A 19870-nucleotide genomic window follows, 5' to 3' on the forward strand; every position below is an offset into this window, starting at 1 on the left:
GGTATTCCACATAAAATAGTTTGAAGATTAGTAAAGGCAGTCACATTTTATTGCGTGTTTCTAAATGAAGTATTTTGCATACAATTTTATGAAATTCAATAAAATTGCTGTAAAAGCATGACAGAATTTTAATTTCACTTCTCTTCGAATTGCAAATGAAGACACATAAATTGTTTAAGTTTATGTTTTTTGCATATTAGAATTGCACAGGGATGAAAGTATAACATACTCATTTGCAAGAACTTCACATTAAAATTTAAATTATCAACCAATAAAATTTTAAATTTCACAATTTTTATGGTATAAAAGTTGTATTGGTCATATTTCATTTTTATTTTATCGGACTCGATGACATTTAACGCACAAATATGGACATTAATTCTCAATGTGACCTGTACCTTGAGTGTTTAACTGTCAATTGGTCTCCCTGGTCTTTTTATAAACAACATTAAACTGTTTTTCTAATCCCCTCAACTGTCAGACAAAAATCTTGTTATTGGTAAATTTTAAAATTGTTGACCACAACTAAATAATGAAAGTAGAAACTTTTGTCTTGGGTGAATAGTTGAAAACTTTATAAATGCACTTTGAGTAGCATTATTCAAACTTTAGATAAAATAATGTACACAGCAAATTTCCTATTTTCTTTTTCGATGAATGATTTTCAAGGGTTTTCATAAGTAATTTGGAAATCAAAATTTGGCGAATTAAAATGTTTTTAAACTGTAATACTTACAAAAGATATCAGGAGGTCTAAACATGCTAATTGTATTAATTTATGATATTTGAATAAAATGTCCTTTCCCATGTTTAACAGGCAAACATTTCAAGACCTAAAATTACGCTGTCCACCTGTGTTTTTCTTTTTAAACATGTCAAACGAAGGATAATTTACACAGTGTTATAAAACCAATAAAGACCTTGATCTTTCAATTTACTCTACAAAGTAGCCTCTAATTTACCGATTTAAAATTCGTAATGATTTATTCAAACTGTATACTTAATAAATTCGTTAAATGAAGTTCAATTCCGCTGATTATAATCATGTAAACATCAGACAATATCTTATATACATATAAACATCGTAACAGTCATTATAGCTGGACAATGGTCAATTTATGGTCAGATGGCCAGGTAGAAAGAATTGTCAACAAAGGTTGAAAATCTTATTATGAAGTGTCCCTAGCATGCCTAAGGGTTTGACGACACACATTGTCCGTTTTTGATAACTGTATCATCTATAAACTCCCTAAGATAATGTTCGAATAAGTACAAATTTTATCATAATAATCTCACGATAGTGTCATTTTCCTTACCTCTGATCATATACCGGACAATAAAATCAATTGGGAAGATTTTGAAAATTTTATTATGAGACTGAATCTCAAACCATTTCTAATAATTTTTTCTAGATCTATTTTTTAAGAGTAAAACTAATTTTTAATTTTGTAAATCCTTTTGGAAAATCAATAGGACACTCTCGAGTTGAGGACCTCATGTAATTTATAAAATCTCCTTTTCTTTTTTATTTGCCTTGTTAAATAAGAACCATGAAATGTAGTGTTATTCAAAGGAATCTTTTTTTTTTCTCTTTTTTTTTCTCCAATGAAAATCATGGCCATTATAATTTGCAGTGTTAATTCTTTCATAATTTGCAAATTTTAAAGATTGTACATGTATCTAATGCTTTGATAAATAAGTGCTTCCAACCTTAAATCACACCTTGTACAAAACTTATTATTAATAACAAAAATATCTTTTAAGGACAAAATTAATTCTTTTGATGAACACTTATAGCTTTTAAATTGCACAAAAAATTATAACGATTTTCCAAGTCATTTATTTTCTTTCTTAATTTCTTTGTATGATAATGCAGATATATTATGTAATTTTTCTTGACAAATTTTTACAGCAATAAATCAAAATTTTTTGAAAGTAAATCTATCTTCCTGTACAAATATTTTGGTGTCAGATTAGTATGAAACATGTGTTATTTTTCTTAAAATTAAGAAAAAAAAATATATCCTCAAGCCCTCCGACAAATTTTGTTTCATTAATCATATACATGTATATACTTTGAGACTCATTAAAATTATTTCAGACACGTTTAGTTACATGATGAAAAGTTTCATGAATTTAAAATTTTTCGAGAAATTTGAAATTACTGTGCACAGCCTACAGTTGAACAATCATGCATTATCTTTCTACTGCTTTTTAAATTTTTTTATTTCATAAAAAAATGGTATTCATTCTTTCACGAGAACCTGTCCAATATAATTTTTTTTTCAGTCTTTTTTTCAATTTAATTAATGTTCTATTTTCATTGTTCACAAAATAAATAAACTGCTAATAAAAAAGACTTTAAAACCTATAATATTTTTTGACAGAATCTTACAAAAATAAACAACATGATTTATATGATAGAAACAAAGAAATTTGTTTTATATTTACATAATGAACAGTAAATTATGATAAAAGGTTGAGTAATAATTATGATAAAAGGTTGAGTAATAATTATGAATTATGAGTAAACAGATCTCATGAGAAAAAATATCAAATTCATATAAAATTATATCAATTTATTACTGTCATAAAATTAAAAGGTCAGTCTATTTCCTGTGAAATATTACTCACAGTTATTACAATCCAGAGAAAAACTTAAGCTTTATGTATCTTTATTTCATGGGTTATTTGAGACAAGATCTTAATCCCCTTTTACAGGCTTTTTTAAACAACTTCCATTGTGTAGAAGTTACAAATTCTATGTAAATTGAACTGAAAATAGTAGATAATTTACACTTGAATTACATTGGTAAATCGCTTGATAAAATACACACAAACCATTGGTAAACAATGAAATTTACATCCATGTGTAAAAGACATTGCTACATCCCTTGAGAAATGGATGAAGTCTATGAATAAATCACTTACAGAGATCCACTGAATTTACTCTTCCCAATCCACAGCAAAGTATAATTCCAATCATATATATCCACTTCATTTTGCCAGGGTGGAATAAAAACTCCATGTTATATATTCAATTTAAATCCATTAAAATATTCAGCACTGTTGGTAAAAATCCTCACATCTTTCATTACAGTATCAACACACTGGCTACCACTGAAATAGCAACAATAGAATAGCTGTACACTAATCATTATGTGAAGTAGTGGATCAGTCCACTATACCTTTAGGGTAAGACAGGAATGAAATGGATTAGTAGCAATGTAGTGTATTCAAAATCAGATGTAATCAAAAGTAATTTTGTGATTTATGAGATAACCTTTACAAACCAGTAAAATCATTTTTTCTTTTTACTTTCTGAAGTATTTGACATATTCAATTTATCAGAAACAAAAACTAATGTGAATTTTTTGTTGAAAAGTTAATTGCGGATTACACTGTTCAAATGTTTGGCCTTTACAAGTCAAATTGACCATAACCAAAAACTGGTCATAAATTTTCTCAAACATGTAATTTTTGTATGGCCAGATGATAAAGCTCTTCATTTCCATTGAGTTATTATAGTGGAGTGCAATCTTGCGTAATTAGGAGGAAATATGAGCTATTTTTCTGACCCAATTTAAAAAGAGATAAGAAATTGATTTGTGAATTTCTTTCACCTATAAACAAATGATAAGATAAAAAGGCTACAATTGATAAAAGACTAGCTGTTAAAAAAAATCATAAAATAAAATTTTAATTGGTGGCATAAAAAATAAATAATCTGATTTAAAAATGTGTGTAGGATCGTTTAGAGTTTGAATTTCGGTGCCTTCTTCTTTAAATACCAGAATCTGAATTTTTAGGTTTTATTTTCTCAAGCCAGACTTCCTCTTTTACTTTTACTACTGATGTGGCAGGATATAGGTTTGTTGTTAGGCTATTAAATTTGTGAGAAGGTGTATGTTTTTGAGCTATTTGTGAATTTAAATGCATATTCATACTTCAATAAATTCAGTTTCAATTAGAGTTAGCATTTTAGGGAGAATCCAGGAACATTTACATATAGTATCATAACTTGAAGATGAGCAATGCCAAAGAAAGAATTTCGAATATATGTTATTGTCCAGATAAAGAGAAAAAAGGAAAGAAAACAAGGATTTTAAATATAATATCTGACCTTATAACACCTATCAAATATTTATCAATAAATCAATGACCTTGGAAGATAGCCCTAACATCTTAACATCTTTTTTATGACATTTTACACATAACTTGGCACCAACATGTATCTAACCATCTCATTATCAAGGGAACAATAATCACATTGGGGATACCTGTAACACTATACTGTAGATAAGATACCTATTAATGAGGAATTAAGACATTTTAATGGTTGAGGATAAATTTAATTACTGGGGAGGGGAGATAACTCACTAATCCTAATGGGAAACACTACACAGGCAAATTTTGTTCACGTGAATTTCACGTGAGTCTCATTTCACGTGAAAGTCACGTAAAATTCACGTGAGTTTCACATGAATTTCACGTGAATTTTTGCTCACGTGAATATCACGTGAATTTTTCATGTGAATTTCACGTGAACAGTTTTCACGTGAAATTCACATGAAATTCACGTGAAACTCACATGATCTGACTTACGTGAATTTAACGTGAACTTGTTAACGTGAAACTCATGTGAAATTCATGTGAATTTCACATAAACTTTTTTTCACGTGAAATTCACGTGATCTCACTCACATGAAATTCACATGATTTGACTCACGTGAATTTCACATGATTTGACTCAGGTGAATTTCACATGATCTGACTAACGTGAAATTCACGTGAAATTCATTTGATCTGACCAAGGCTAATTTTTTATATAATGTGCTTACGTGGTTGGTTTTGCACAAGATAAAATCACTGTTTAAAATAATTAAGTGTGTGCACTAATTATTGCCATTTTGACATAATCGCCAAAATGTAAAAATAATTATTGAAGAAGAATTAGAATAAGAATATAGATATTTTATTTGTTTGAAATACAAAAATTTAACAAATTCTAACAAAATTTCACAATAAACATTTTAAAAACATACTCAGGAGAACATTTTTACTAGCACTTTAATATAATTTACATAAAAGGGGGACATATAACCATCAAATGATTAATATTTATCTTTTTATTTCGCATGAATTATCTCCCTTGATAGTGGATAAGATGCAACTACAAAAAGATCAGTGTTGGTTTTGAGTTGTATTTTCTATCACTGTTTATATTTATCTCTAGTAGAGCAATAATGGTAGAATTTGTATCTTTGATTTCAAATTCCTAAGATACTTAGAATATATTGATGGGCTAATATTGATTTATCAGTAATATTTCTATTTTCATTTATCAGTAAACTCAATTTCTTTCACACATTTAAAGTTTCCTTTATTTGTGTACTCTTATAAAATATGGGAGGTAACTCCAGCTTTTGAAATAGATTCCTGTTACTGTAATTAAGATCCTTTACTTTCCATAATTGCAAAGAAAAAAATTGATAATGAATATCACTTCAAAACCTGAGTTATCTCCCTTTTTTGCTGTGTATTAAACTTTTCCTCAACCTTATAAGTCAAGTGCAATTTTGAGCTTTGAACCACACATAAGATTAACAATAGGACATATGAATAAAAATAAGTAAGTGTGCTGAAAAGAATTTTATTGGGCTAAATGTTGTCAATAAATGTTAAATTGAATGTTTATCAAACATGTCAAAGTATACATATTGGAAGTGCAGTATATTTTTAAAACTGCTTTGCCTAGAAATATGAAAATTGTTTGATTTAATATGATTATACAAAAGCGGTAAATGCTAACTACTCCCTCATCTAAAAAAAAAAAAAGAAAAAAGAAAATATCTTCTTTCAGGGATTGTATGTGTATCAACTGGATTGCAATTTATGTGTTGGTACACTTCAAAATATTTTATAAACCTTTTTATAATGATCAAGATTTCTCAATTTTTCCTTTTGAGTTAATGAGTTGTCAGGGTTTGTCAATCAATGGGAAAAATTTTAAACTAAATATTAATTTTATAATTTCAGTAGTAACTAGGTAGGGATTTATTTAAATTTTATGTTGTGTTTTTTTTTTACATTCAATGAGTCTATGGGAGTAACATTCTGACTTAATAGTGCTTAATGAAAAATGACAAAAAAATCTTTCGGGTAGGCTATTATTTAGACTAAAAAGTAGGGTAGTTAGGGTAACTACATATATCATCTGCCCCCCCCCCCCCCCCCTTTTGTGGGAAAATTTTTGGTTGATTATATAGGGAATCACTGAAGCATGACTGGAGCCCCCCCCCCCCCCCCCCCCCCCCATGTTTTAGGTCAGTTAGTGATCCCACCCTATGAAAAGTTCTAAATCCGCCAATGTATATTTTTATTTGGCTTATTAATAAGTATGTTTTAAGGAGAAAATTAAGGATTGTCTGAAATAATTTGTTAATTTATAGCGAATGGTTGGTTAAATTTACAACTTTGATAGATCTGATATTTATTAAAAAAAAAACTACAGTCTTGAAACATGAAAAACCAGGAATTTTACACCTAAAAATGCTGTATAATTTTCAAATATTTTTAATTATCTTTTAAAATTTATAGACAATAAATATATTTTAAGTCCTATATAGTGTCCCAGGCAAATGCATTAATGTGCTATGTATGTTATCGAAAATTATTGATTGACATTAAATTATTACCAGAGGCATATATACTAATTTAAATAATGTCTCTAATATTATTTAGCTGTAATATATGTGAGGATATGATTGCCAATTAGACAGGCTGTTAATTGGATTAAACATATATATTCTTCAACTAAATGAAATAACTTCATTGAAATTCTATCTAACTATATAGTTTATATTATATTAAAATATATCAAATAGTTTTAAGGGTTAAACTTTATGCTCTACTAAAGGGGTGCTCCTATGTAGCTTGTAAACAAACGAATTTGTTATTTGTTCATTTATATGTCTTACTTAGTCAGGACTTTAAGCAGTAAATATCATTTTAAAAATGAATTGAGTCAGTTAAGTCGGGATGCTGATTATGCTAAGAAACACTGGATATTGGTCTATAATAGACTATTGAATGGGGAAACCAGCATGTACTATTTACACATGGATAACTATTCTTCGTGACGATATCCGGGACCGGAGGTCGGTTTTTAAAACGCTTGAATGATTCAGATGAATGATGCAAATTGAAGACGCCGGTAGCCAACTGACAACAACTTGAACTTGTTTCTGTTTATTTAACGAGACAAACACAATCAAGGAGTTATGAACGCATAGAAACTCGAGGAAATAAAACAGGTAACTCAAATAAATGATTTAATAGTGCAGAAATAAACAGAAATAGTGAGAATATTTTTCAACTTTTGACCTGATCAGTTCACAGTTGTAAAACTCCGTTTAAAATAAACACTCATTAGACACACACACATGTATACTCAAAAGTTGATACAAAACAAGAAAACTCGAAGAAAAAATTCCATCTTCGTCATCCAACTCATGGTTTGAAAAAATAATGTATGATTCTATGAAATGACCTCAGCTCCGGGCTCCTGTAGCCCTAGCTCTGGTTGATTATGTCTTTGTTCAGAGTCATTTAACCATATTGTAAGGGATCATAGATTTATTCTTACGAGGAAGCTCCGAGCATGCTCGGAGGATGCTCGGAGCTTTTTCAGGAGGCTCTTCTCTGCAGTTTATGTGAAAATAATTATCATGATCCATTAAGATGTCAATCAAATCTACACCACTTCTATAATAAGGAAAGTTGAGCATTATAGAGGAAGCTCAATTAACACCTGTGTAAACAACTGATCTATTCAAATACATTTTGCATGACATTTTACAAATTATAGAAAAGATAAGAAATTCTTCAACAGTACTGTGTAATGCTTGGAAAGAAATCTCAAGTCTCCACAAAAAAGTGAAAGTCATTTAACAAAAAATATTCAATTATTATATTTATTAATCATTTCTTTTTTTATAATAAAAAAAATTCTCAAATCTTATAATTAGATGATATGATTTAAATATAGTTTATATTATATAATATGCTACATAAAAGTTATCAAGACACAAACAACAGTCAGGGGGCAATAGTAAACGAGTTATTTTTTTTAGTTACTTAATATATATTAATAGGTATTTTTGTTTTTTTAAATTATTTGATATAAACTCAATAGTTATTTTAAATGTCAAAAGTGGACTAAATGTAGTTTTTAAGAATTTTTTCATCATTTCATTAAGTAAAATTAAGTATTTATCCAACTTGAGATGAGTATAGAGAGAGATTACTTTAAAAATAATGACAAAAATATTACTTTTATAAATTATTTTATACATCTTCGAAAAACGAAGCATACTTACAATTATTTAAGGAATATATGTAATTGTTTTTGATAAAGATTTCAAATTATAAATAACTTCAAGTCTTAATTAAATCACAAAGTTCCATCCATTTATATTTGTTCATCTCTAAGATTTTAAAGGAAAATGTTATTTTAATAGCCCCAAGAGACCAATCTATGACCAAGAAGTGTGGCATCAGAAAGGCAATTAGTGTTTCAGGAGGATTTAAATAGTTTTATACTGCATGGGGAAAATAACCAGATGTGAAAATTTGGTAAAGCATGTAAAACCTGTATGAATGGACACCTATAGAAATAATATTAACAGAAGTTACTTATTCATGATATATAAGTAATATTTGAAACAACCTTGTTTTCAATATAACTTGTATAAGTAATTTTGAAAATTACTTGTTTAAGTAATGCCCCTAACTATTAAAACAATGATAATTTTTTTTTTTTTATAAAATAGCAAAGTTAGTTTTTTATAAAAAAAATTATGGCTACTCTAAGAAAAGTTGAGGAGGTAATACCACCATTGTTTTCCCTCTAGTACGTCTCACTTTAATTGTCATTTTTTTTTTATAATTGTGCAGATTTGGTTTTATTTTAAATAAAGAAATACTTGGCATAATTATATAAGTGAAGTTTTATCCTGACCTGTACTTGAATGAAAATCTAATATAAAATTGTTTCCCCCTATCAGTCTTTGTTTAATTGGTATTTTTCCAAAAATATGTGCAGAATTTATCTATGTTTTAAATAAAGAAATACTTGACATGAGTAAAGTTTTTTCTTGTCCTGTACTATAGTAATAAAACAACATAATTTTCAGTGCATATAAGAAAGAAGACATCACCAGAATTAACCAACTAAATTCTATCCCCCTTTTTTTTTCTCTGTTTACAAGCTTTAGTAGCCATGTCCTCTAAAATTGCAAAAATATTTTATATAAAAAACTAACTTTGCTATTTTATAAAAAAAAAATACCATTGTTTAGTTAAGGGCATTACTTAAACTAGTAATTTTCAAAATAACCTATACAAGTTATATTGAAAACAAGGTTGTTTCAAATATTACTTATATATCATGAATAAGTAACTTCTGTTAATATTATTTCTATAGGTGTCCATTCATACAGGTTTTACAAGCTTAAACAAATTTTCACATCTGGTTATTTTCCCCATGCAGTATAAAACTATTTAAATCCTCCTGAAACACTAATTGCCTTTCTGATGCCACACTTCTTGGTCATAGATTGGTCTCTTGGGGCTATTAAAATAACATTTTCTTTTAAAATCTTAGAGATGAACAAATGTAAATGGATGGAATCTTGTGATTTAATTAAGACTTGAAGTTATTTATAATTTGAAATATTTATCAAAAACAATTACATATGTTCCTTAAATAATTGTAAGTAGGCTTAGTTTTTCGAAGATGTATAAAATAATTTATAAAAGTAATATTTTTGTCATTATTTTTAAAGTAATCTCTCTCTATACTCATCTCAAGTTGGATAAATACTTAATTTTACTTAATGAAATGATATAAAAATTCTTAAAAACTACATTTAGTCCACTTTTGACATTTAAAATAACAATTGAGATTATATCAAATAATTTAAAAAAACAAAAAATACCTATTAATATAAGTAACTAAAAAAATAACTCGTTTAGTATTGCCCCCTGACTGTTGTTTGTGTCTTGATAACTTTTATGTAGCATATTATATAATATAAACTATATTTAAATCATATCATCTAATTATAAGATTTGAGAATTTTTTTTATTATAAAAAAAGAAATGATTATTTTAAAAATATAATAATTGTATATTTTTTGTTAAATAACTTTCACTTTTTGTGGAGACATGAGATTTCTTTCCAAGCATTACACAGTACTGTTGAAGAATTTCTAATCTATTCTATACTTTTGTAAAATTTCAGGCAAAATGTATTTGAATAGATTAGATGTTTACACAGGTGTTAATTGAGCTTCCTCTATAATGCTCTACTTTCCTTATTATTGAAGTGGTGTAGATTTGATTGACATCTTAATGGATCATGATAATTATTTTCACATAAACTGCAGAGAAGAGCCTACTGAAAAAGCTCTGAGCATCCTCCGAGCATGCTCGGAGCTTCCTCGTAAGAATAAATCTATGATCCCTAATCAGGTTACTAGGGCAAATAGAGGTATAAAAAAGAGAAATACCTGTAGAGAAGGAGTTACGATTTTGTGTACGAGAGAAATGTACTTCAGAGATTTAAGATTATGCCACTGTTTTGTTGAGCCTGCAGTTTTAATAGATGTTGTAAACTTAATATATTACTGTTACTTTGGATTTTGAATAATTCAGTAATGAGAATTGAACTTTTAATCAACTTTGTGTTTATGTTCACTGGCAAGACTTCGTTCAGACTACACCAGGATTCCATCAATCACGCTACCAGTTCTTTTCTAGGGTAATCCTGTAACACTGTAATCAGTGACACTGTGTACGAGTGAAAGGCACGACCTGAAACTAATACACTCAACAACACAGCACAAACACAAGGATATAGTTGAAGTTGTATAACCAACTTTTCGTCACAGGTTATACTTTGAGAATTTACATGCAACTTTAAAAAAAACAATTATTTCTGAAAATTGAAAAACATACATGTACATGCATGATTGAAATAGATAAAACCATGATAACAAATATTAAAATGTTTATTAGTCCCTTACCAGCAAAGCCAAAGGGACTTTAAGTAATGCTTGAAAATATTGATTTGATATTTATACATTGTATATAGTTTTACCATGACAAATTTACAGATCAAGTTCAATATTTATTCTGTTAAGATGTTTTTCTTTGCATAGCTATGGTCCTTGGACTTAGAAAATTCAGGCAAATAATCTGTTTTTCACTTTCTTTGTTTGTTATACTTGGAGATATTGATTTGGTAATTGTCATGAATCATGATTGTTGTATAGTTTTACCATGACAAGTTGCATATACAATAATGAATTTAGGGCCCAAAAACAAGGATTTTCTGGTTTCCATACATTAATTTGAATATAATATAAAAATAAGAAGATGTGGTATAATTGCCAATTAGACAACTCTCCATCCGAGATCAAATGACATAGAAGTAAATAACTACAGGTCACGGTACGGCCTTCAATAATGAGCAAATCCCATACATTTCTAAGGATCTCTATGAAATTGAACCTCAAGGTTCATACCAAAAAAAGGAAGGTTGGGATTGATTTTGGAGGGTTATGGCCTTAACCATTCAGGAGTTAGCATGGTAAGGCCAGGGTTTTTTTACACATGAAAAAGTCGAGTCGGTCGGTCGAGAATAAAAAGAAAAAAAATATCTTTCAAGACAGAAAAAATATATTTCACCTTACTAACAAAATGTTTGGTTTGCTATCTTGTCATCGCTTAAATTCTAGTTCCATGAATTATTATTGCTCAGCTGTTATAAACATAAATATACAATATATGTACATTATCGGAAAATATATAATTTATTTGTATAAGCTTTAGAAACAGGACGAAAAGCAGAGCCCTCATGAAATATGAATATTCTTGGGTGAACAAATCTTCATATCTCCCTCTGTCACTGGAAATAAATGTATATTGTGTTAAATATATTAAGTTTAAGTTCCCTATATACTAAACTAAAGATGCTAAAGAGTGTCTCAACATCATGAACTTTGAAATAAACCATAAAAATTTTTGCCAAAAGTATTGAATTATATTACTCCATTTTAACTGAAACTTGATTTTACCATAGTGCCTAAGTTATATGCTAATTAATTATGAGGCTTAATCAATTGCCCTTCTTTCAATGAAAATTACACGTTAAATTGCCCTTTTTTCAATGACATTTACGTGTAAAATTGCCATTTTCCTGACTAGCACCCTGCCCTTTTCAAATCCTGGCTAGAACACTGAGTTATGCCCCTTTATAAATGGAAAAATTGCATAATTTTTAGTTTCAGTTCTCTTACTTTAAGTTTGCCTCAACCAAATGTTATGAAACTTATACACAATGCTTATTACCACAAAACACAGATCAAGTTTGAAATTTGGGGGCGTCACTTTACCCGTTCTAGAGTTATGCCCCTTTATAAATGGAAAAATTGCAAAATTTTAAGTTTCTGTTCTCTTACTTAAGTTTGTCTCAACCAAATGTTATGAAACTTATACACAATGCTTATTACCACAAAACACAGATCAAGTTTGAATTTTGGTGGCGTCACTTTAACCGTTCTAGAGTTATGCCCTTTTATAAATGGAAAAATTGCAAAGGGTCAGCGGGAATAAAAAAGCATGAATGGTCAATTTTATTTTTATTCTGCAAATCAGAAAAATAGGGTCAGCGGATCCGTAAACCAACAAATAAAAAAACCCTGGCCTAAGGGGCCTTAACAGTACTTTTCTAATACACTGTACAAGTTACCTTATTCTTGACCAATTTCAATGAAGTTTAATGCAAAGTCTTGGATTTTTCGGGTACTTCAATATGCTGAATTAAACTTATCTTGTATTTTTGGATCTGTTTTTAATCTTTCAGGGGACTTACTTAAATGAGTGATTATCTAAATCACTGATTCAAATGACATTGTGTCCACAAATGTTGGAAGTAAGAGTTGTCATTCTTCAATAATCACCAATTTAAGTAGTACATGTACAAATAAATCACTAGACTGAGTGATTTAATTTTATTGTAGCTTTAAATGTATAATACATGGACTAATTATGTTGCTAAAATTACCAGAACCGACATCTGTGTTTATAGCATGTCCAGTCATGTCAAATGATAACCTTGTACTGAATCTGGGATATTGACATGAAAATCACTTGTTTAAGTATCATACCGCCATGACCTCTATTTATTTTTAAAAATCACTTCTTTAAGTATTATTATTTTAATCCCCCCCCCCCTAATTTCAACACCCACGAACAGTAAAATTTTGATGGTGAACAGTAAAATTTTATTATCTGTTAAGAAAGGAAAGTTCATTATTTAGAGCCTTTATTTTAGCATTTTTTCAACAAAAATCAAATTGATAGCTGAATTATTGCATCAAAGGCAAAAACCATGCTATTTAAATAAAACAAAAGGTTCATTTATTTCGATTTTACTAATAATTAGATATAAACTAAAACTGTATGTTTAAAATGTTGGTAAAACTACAAATTGACAAAATTTCTTATTTGCAACATTTTTATACGACCGCAAACAATTTTTGCAGTCGTATATTGGTATGACGTTGGCGTTGTTGTTGTCTGAAGACACGTTGGTTTTTGCACAATAACTTTAGTTTAAGTGAATGGATCTCTATGAAATTTTACCATAACGTTCAATACCACAAAAGAAAGGTTGGGATTGATTTTGGGGGTTATGGTACCAAAAGTTAAGGAATTAGGGGCCAAAAATGGGCCAAAAATAAGCCTTTTTTTTGACATTGTACCACAAGGTTCCATATCACAAAGGGAATGCTGGGATTGAATTTGGGAGTAATTGCCTCAAAATTTTAGGAATTAGGGGCCAAAAAAGGGGCAAAAACAAGCATTTTTCTAATTTCATGACAATAACTTGTGTGTAAGTGTATGGATCTTTCTGAAATTGTATTACAAGGTTCCATATCACTATGGGAAAGCTGGAATTGAGTTTGGGGGTAACTGCCCTAAACGTTTAGGAATAAGGGCCAAAAATAAGCATTTTCTAGTTTCCAGATAATAACTTGTGTTCAAGTGTATGGATCTCTCTGAAATTGTACTGCAAGGTACCATACCAGAAAGGGAAGGCTGGGATTGAGTTTGGGGGTGATGAATCATAAGGGGGTTCAAAAAATTTGGGGGGGGGGGGGATATTTTTTCGGTCCAAAATTAAACTTAGTTTGATTTTAACAAAAATTGAATTCTTGGGGTTCATTGATATGCTGAATCTAAACATGTATTTAGAGTTTTGATTTTGGGCCCAGTTTTCAAGTTGGTCCAAGTTGGGGTCCAAAATTAAACTTAGTTTGATTTAAAAAAAAAATTGAATGTATGGGTGTTCTTTGATATGCTGAATCTAACCATGTATTTAGATTTTTGATTTTTGGGCCCCGTTATCAAATTGGTCCACATTGAGGTCAAAAGGGTCCAAAATTAAACTTTGATTGATTTCATCAAAAACTGAATTCTTTGGATTCTTTGATATGCTGAATCTAACCATGTATTTAGATTTTTGATATTCGACCATAATAAAGGTCCAAAGGGTAAAAAATTTAACTTTAATTTTTCTTTGTTGTTCTTAATCATGTTAATAGCAACTTCAATCCATTGCTTTTTGGTGTTTGATAATACGTGTTTAATATTAGTAAACAATAAATATATAAGCTAATTGTTTGCAAAACTCTTTGAATACTTTTTATAGTCTTGCATCTACATGCTGTTAATAAAGTACTGTTTTCTCCCTTTCAGCAGTACATTGTATTACAACAAATGGTCAGAGGAGTTGACTGATAATGGACTGGAGTAACCTAGGGTCCAATGACTCTGAAAATGCATGACAGTACTGGCATGTGTACATGTATGTCGACAGCCAATTCTAAGTAACCTTAAACGTATACATTGTATATACAAAAGACCTGCAATAATGGTATGTGCATCTATGGGTGACTTATATTTCACTGTTGTCACACAGTGTTGTGTGGCTTTATTACTGGTCAGACTATCTATCCTTTACTATTATAAAGTTCAAATATCATGTACATGATTATGACTTGCATTGTATAAATTATGATGCAGCATGATATCTTTTTGACCTACATTTTATGTCTCACTGATTTATTAAGTACATTGTATATGTACATGTATGTGGGTATATCATGTACATGTGCAGTACTTTTGGGTCTTGCACAAATACATTGCCATTGGAGTTAAAATAAATTTGATCGCTGACAATGACAGAGTGTTTTGAACATTGCCTCATAGTGTTGATCAGAATACCTTTATATTAAATCAATAAAATTTTATTGTCACAGATAGAAAATATTAAGTATTTTAAAAATAAGGAGATGGGTAGGATTGCCAATGAGAAAACTTTCTGCCAGTCGAAATGAAGGGGATGTAAGAAATTTTCGGTCACTGTATGACCTACAACAATGAACAAAACCATACTGTAGTGTCAGCTGTACAAGATCCTGAAAAAATGAATAACAATAAATGTCAATTCAAATCAGAAAACTAGTGACATTCTAATTACCAGTATTGGTAATATAAAATTTTAAAAAACTGACACTTATTTTCTCTCTCGTTAAATTTTTTTTTTGAAATATTCTCCAACATGACCAAGAGAGAACTGTATTGCCAATTTATTTTTTATCAGAAAGCAGTGCATCAATTTCAGGTGTTTTACGTGATAATCACAGGAATTTAAATTTTCAGAATTAACTCCTCAGATGTCAGTGGAATGGAAGTAATACACATCATATGTTTCAATGAAATTAATATGATTAATGATGGGATAAGACGTAGAGGAGATCCTATATCTACAATACATGTATATGTAACTGGTATGTATATTTGTTACAGTATTAATAGTCCAAATGGTATAACAATAACAAAAATACTGAAGGCAATTTCAAAAAAGGGAAGTTCATGCATATGGTAGTGGCTGCTGGGTTTTACTATTTGTATTATTAAGCTTTACAATGTATATTTCATAGGGTAGTAGACTTGGATGTTTCATAAATTGTATACAGATGCCTTTTTTTACAATGTTTCTGTCCATCATATGTTGGTTGGCCATGTTGGATCACATTTTAATGGTTCAGCGACTGCTTGAAAAAAAGTTTAGGCTTTTTTGCTTTGTGAATTTCTTTTTTTTTTACATTATGAGTAAATTAGGATATCTGTATTTGGAATATTGGTTCCTTGCAATGTTTATATGTACACGTACATGTCTGTGAGACAGGATCACCTGACCTAACTTCATGGAGCTGTCAAAGTAAAAGTTACGTGATTAACACATGTCGGTCCTTTTCTCAGATATAGTAAGCAGAACTTGAGTAGATCAACTGTATTTGGTGTTTAGAATGAACAATGACCTCATTTCCATGGTTCATTGGTCAATGTTAACTTTTATTTCTTGTAGGCAATATGTCAAGTATATATGATGTATGGAATGATTGTAAGTTGTACATGTCCATGATGTCTGTCTGGACAGAGTTCATCTGACCATGCATGATCTGATTTGGATGGTTCATTGGTCAATATTAAGATTTAATAATTTAGTCTGTTTAGTGTATACTATACATGCTACATGTATAATCAATTAAAAGATCAGCTTTTTATACATCCATCAAAGTTTTGACGGGATGTACATTTTTTGTATTATGGTATACAAATGTCGTCTGTCTGTCTGGCGTAAACATGTCGCACCGTAACTTGAGAACGACTTATCCAAATTTCATGAAAAATAACATAGTTGTTTCTTATGATGGTCAAACAATCTGTATACTTTTTGGTGAAAATAAGATTAAAACTTTTTGAGTTACAGGACTTAGTAACTAAAACAGGTGTGTGGTTTTTTTTCACATGTCGCGCCGTATCTCAAAAACAATTGATGATTATTGCTTAAAACTTTACACACTTCTTCGTTATACTAATCTTAAGATCTGTATACTTTTTGGTTTTGATTCAAAATTTTATTTTAGAGATATTGATTTTTTTTTAAAAAGGGGGGTTTTCACATGTCGCTCCGTACCTCAAAAACGATTTATGATTATTGCTTGAAATTTTACACACTTCTTAGTTATATAAATCTAAAGATCTGTATACCTTTTGGTTTTGATTCAAAATTTTATTTTAGAGATATTGAGTTTTTTGTAAAAAAAAAAGGGGGGGGCTTTTCTCATCACTTGGCGTCGTCGTCTGTTAACTTTTTCAAAAATCTTCTCCTCTGGAACTACTTGGCCAAATTTAACCAAACTTTGCCACAATCATCATTAGGGTATCTTGTGTAAAAAGTGTGTCTGATGACCCCGCCTACCAGACATTGCTTAAAATGGAACATAGTGGTAAAATGCAGTTTTTGGATTATATCTCTGAAAGTAAAGCATTTAGAGACAATTTGACATTGGGTAAAATATGTTCATCAGATTATGATATATAATATATCTGTCTGTTGTTGGGTTGCTGCCTTTGAATTAGTAATTTTAAGGAAATTTTGTAGTTTTTGGTTATTATCTTGAATATTATTATAGATAGAGATAAACTGTAAATGGCAATAATGTTCAGCAAAGCAAGATGTACAAATAAGTCATCATGACCAAAATAGTCAATTGACCTGATAAGGAGTTATTGTCCTTTAAAGTAAAATTTAACAATTTTTCGTAATTTTTTTTAATTCACAACAGTCTTCTCCTGAAACAACAGAGACAAATAAACTAAACTTGGCCACAATCATCATTAGGGGATCTAGTTTTTAAAGACATGGCTAAAAATAGAACATAAAGGGAAAATGCAGTTTTTGACTTGTATCTCTGAAACTAAAGCAAAAGTATAACAGTTACATTATTTCATGCATCAATTGTAAATAAAATATCAGGTGAGCGACACAGGGTCCTTGGAGCCTCTAGTTTGGTGTATGCAATAATTGTACATGTTGTAAGGTGCACATGTCTGTCTGGCTTGGTTTATCTGAACTTGACCTTAATATGAATTGCTTGATAGTATATTTTCATGAATCATTGGTAATGTTAAGTATATTTGGTCCTTATCGTAAACTTATAATTATTCTTGTATCTTTAGGACAAGCACCATAAAACAGAGGGGACATAAAAATACATGGAGTCTGTCTATCCCTTTGGCCTTAAAAGCGCTCTCACTTGCATGTCTTGTACAATTCTTGTCAAATTTTTAGGAAACTTATTTTGATAGGTTATATCAACAATGTCTGACAAGATTTAAAATCAGTGCCAATCATTCATTTTTAAAAGAGTTATGCCCCTTGGAAACATTAATTATTTGGAAAATTGCATTGTTATGGCTCTTGTGTACAATTCTTGCTAGAATTTTATGAAATTAGTATTAAATAGGTTTATATCATCAGAATGATCAGAGCATTTTGATTTCCATCTGTAATGTTTACAAATTCCAGATTTCATGGCAAATTTCAACCATTACAAACCTCCACAAGCTCCATAGCAGAGGTAATCAAAAAGTAGTGCAGCAACAAACAACAACTATTAATATTCCACTTCAGTTAATCCGACACACAATATACATGTATGATTATATACATAGATATAAGAAGATGTTGTATGAGTGCCAATGAGACAACTCTCCATCCAAGTCTCAATTTATAAAAGTATATACATATATGTACCCGGTAAGTTTAAATATTAAATTGATGTTATCATTTTTGCTTGAATAGTAAGGCAATATTTAATTTGATGTATATTTTACAAAATAATATATGCTGTTTTTTTTTTTTATTACAGCAAATGTATTCCAAGAGTTTATGGCTGATTATGCAACTACAGGATTTTATCATGGAAGCAACATCTTAGAAGGATAAGTGCAAATGTATGAAGGAAGCCTTGTGTATAAATACATGTAGCAATTACATATGCAGGAGAGAACACTTAAACATTACTAACATGTAGTCATGATATTGGCGTGGTGCATTCTAGAAATCTAAACACCAGGAATTAAATATTGTATATATTTTTTTTCAACTACAAGTACTTTCAGTATATCATACAATTCTAATTCAAATTATTGTGTCAACATGACAGTTACTGTCTAAAAATGGAAAATGCTTGTTTTAAAATGAATTTTTTATAAATATATAAATAACAAGAATTTTTAGCTTATTGTGAAGCCAAACTTTGAGATCTATCTTTTAATGGTATATGCCTGTTGTTTGTAACCATTTTTTTTTTTTGACTTAACCTTAAGATCAGTGGTAAAATGAAAAACTGAAAACCATATATGAAATAAGAAAGAAATGGTTGTAAATAACAGCAAGACTTTCAATATGGTATATCAAATATATTTCACAGAACTTTCTATTTCAGTTTATTAATACAATGAGGTTTGAGGTATAAATCAATCAGACAGTAACACAACAACAAAAACACCTGAAAAGTCCTCAACAATAGACAGGTGTCTAAACAATATGTCATGATCTGTTTTAATTGACCAGAGTACATGAGTATGTGGCAGGGTGAACTACCTTTTTTCTTCAAAACTCTCATAAGAAGAATTGGCATCTTTTGCAAGTAATACTTGTCCATAATGTGATTGGAATGTCTCAAAACTGATGAACACAAAAAGACTTATACATACATATTAAAAATGAAATATACATCAGTGCATACATCTTCTATAAATAAATCACCTTCCATACATCAAATTAACAAAAATATTGAGACTTGAACACAACCAAAAATGTTCTAGGAGTGAACTATGGTGCCCTGGATATTTGCTTGCCTTCTTGGTTTTATTGAATCTA

At 29.5% G+C, this 19870-nt stretch overlaps 1 protein-coding gene and 1 long non-coding RNA gene across 5 annotated transcripts in view; one reads left to right on the plus strand and one right to left on the minus strand.

Annotated features, from left to right (window-relative positions):
* The window catches only part of LOC127729435 (discoidin domain-containing receptor 2-like), a 150372-nt gene that overhangs the window by 51083 nt on the left and 79419 nt on the right, over positions 1–19870 (minus strand). For all 4 annotated transcript variants that reach the window (XM_052237265.1, XM_052237263.1, XM_052237262.1 and 1 more), the window contains one exon: positions 2932–3120. In XM_052237265.1, coding sequence (XP_052093225.1) covers positions 2932–3028 — 97 coding nt within the window. In that variant the 5' untranslated portion in view covers positions 3029–3120. The remainder of the gene's footprint in view (positions 1–2931; positions 3121–19870) is intronic.
* LOC127729445 (uncharacterized) lies at positions 7155–19218 on the plus strand. The gene is made up of 4 exons (XR_007994630.1): positions 7155–7316; positions 14830–15007; positions 15796–15923; positions 18855–19218. It is a non-coding gene; the product is annotated as an uncharacterized LOC127729445 (long non-coding RNA).

This window comes from Mytilus californianus, unplaced genomic scaffold (genome assembly GCF_021869535.1).
Source record: "Mytilus californianus isolate M0D057914Y unplaced genomic scaffold, xbMytCali1.0.p SCAF_2, whole genome shotgun sequence".
NCBI classification, from domain to species: Eukaryota; Metazoa; Mollusca; class Bivalvia; order Mytilida; family Mytilidae; genus Mytilus; species Mytilus californianus.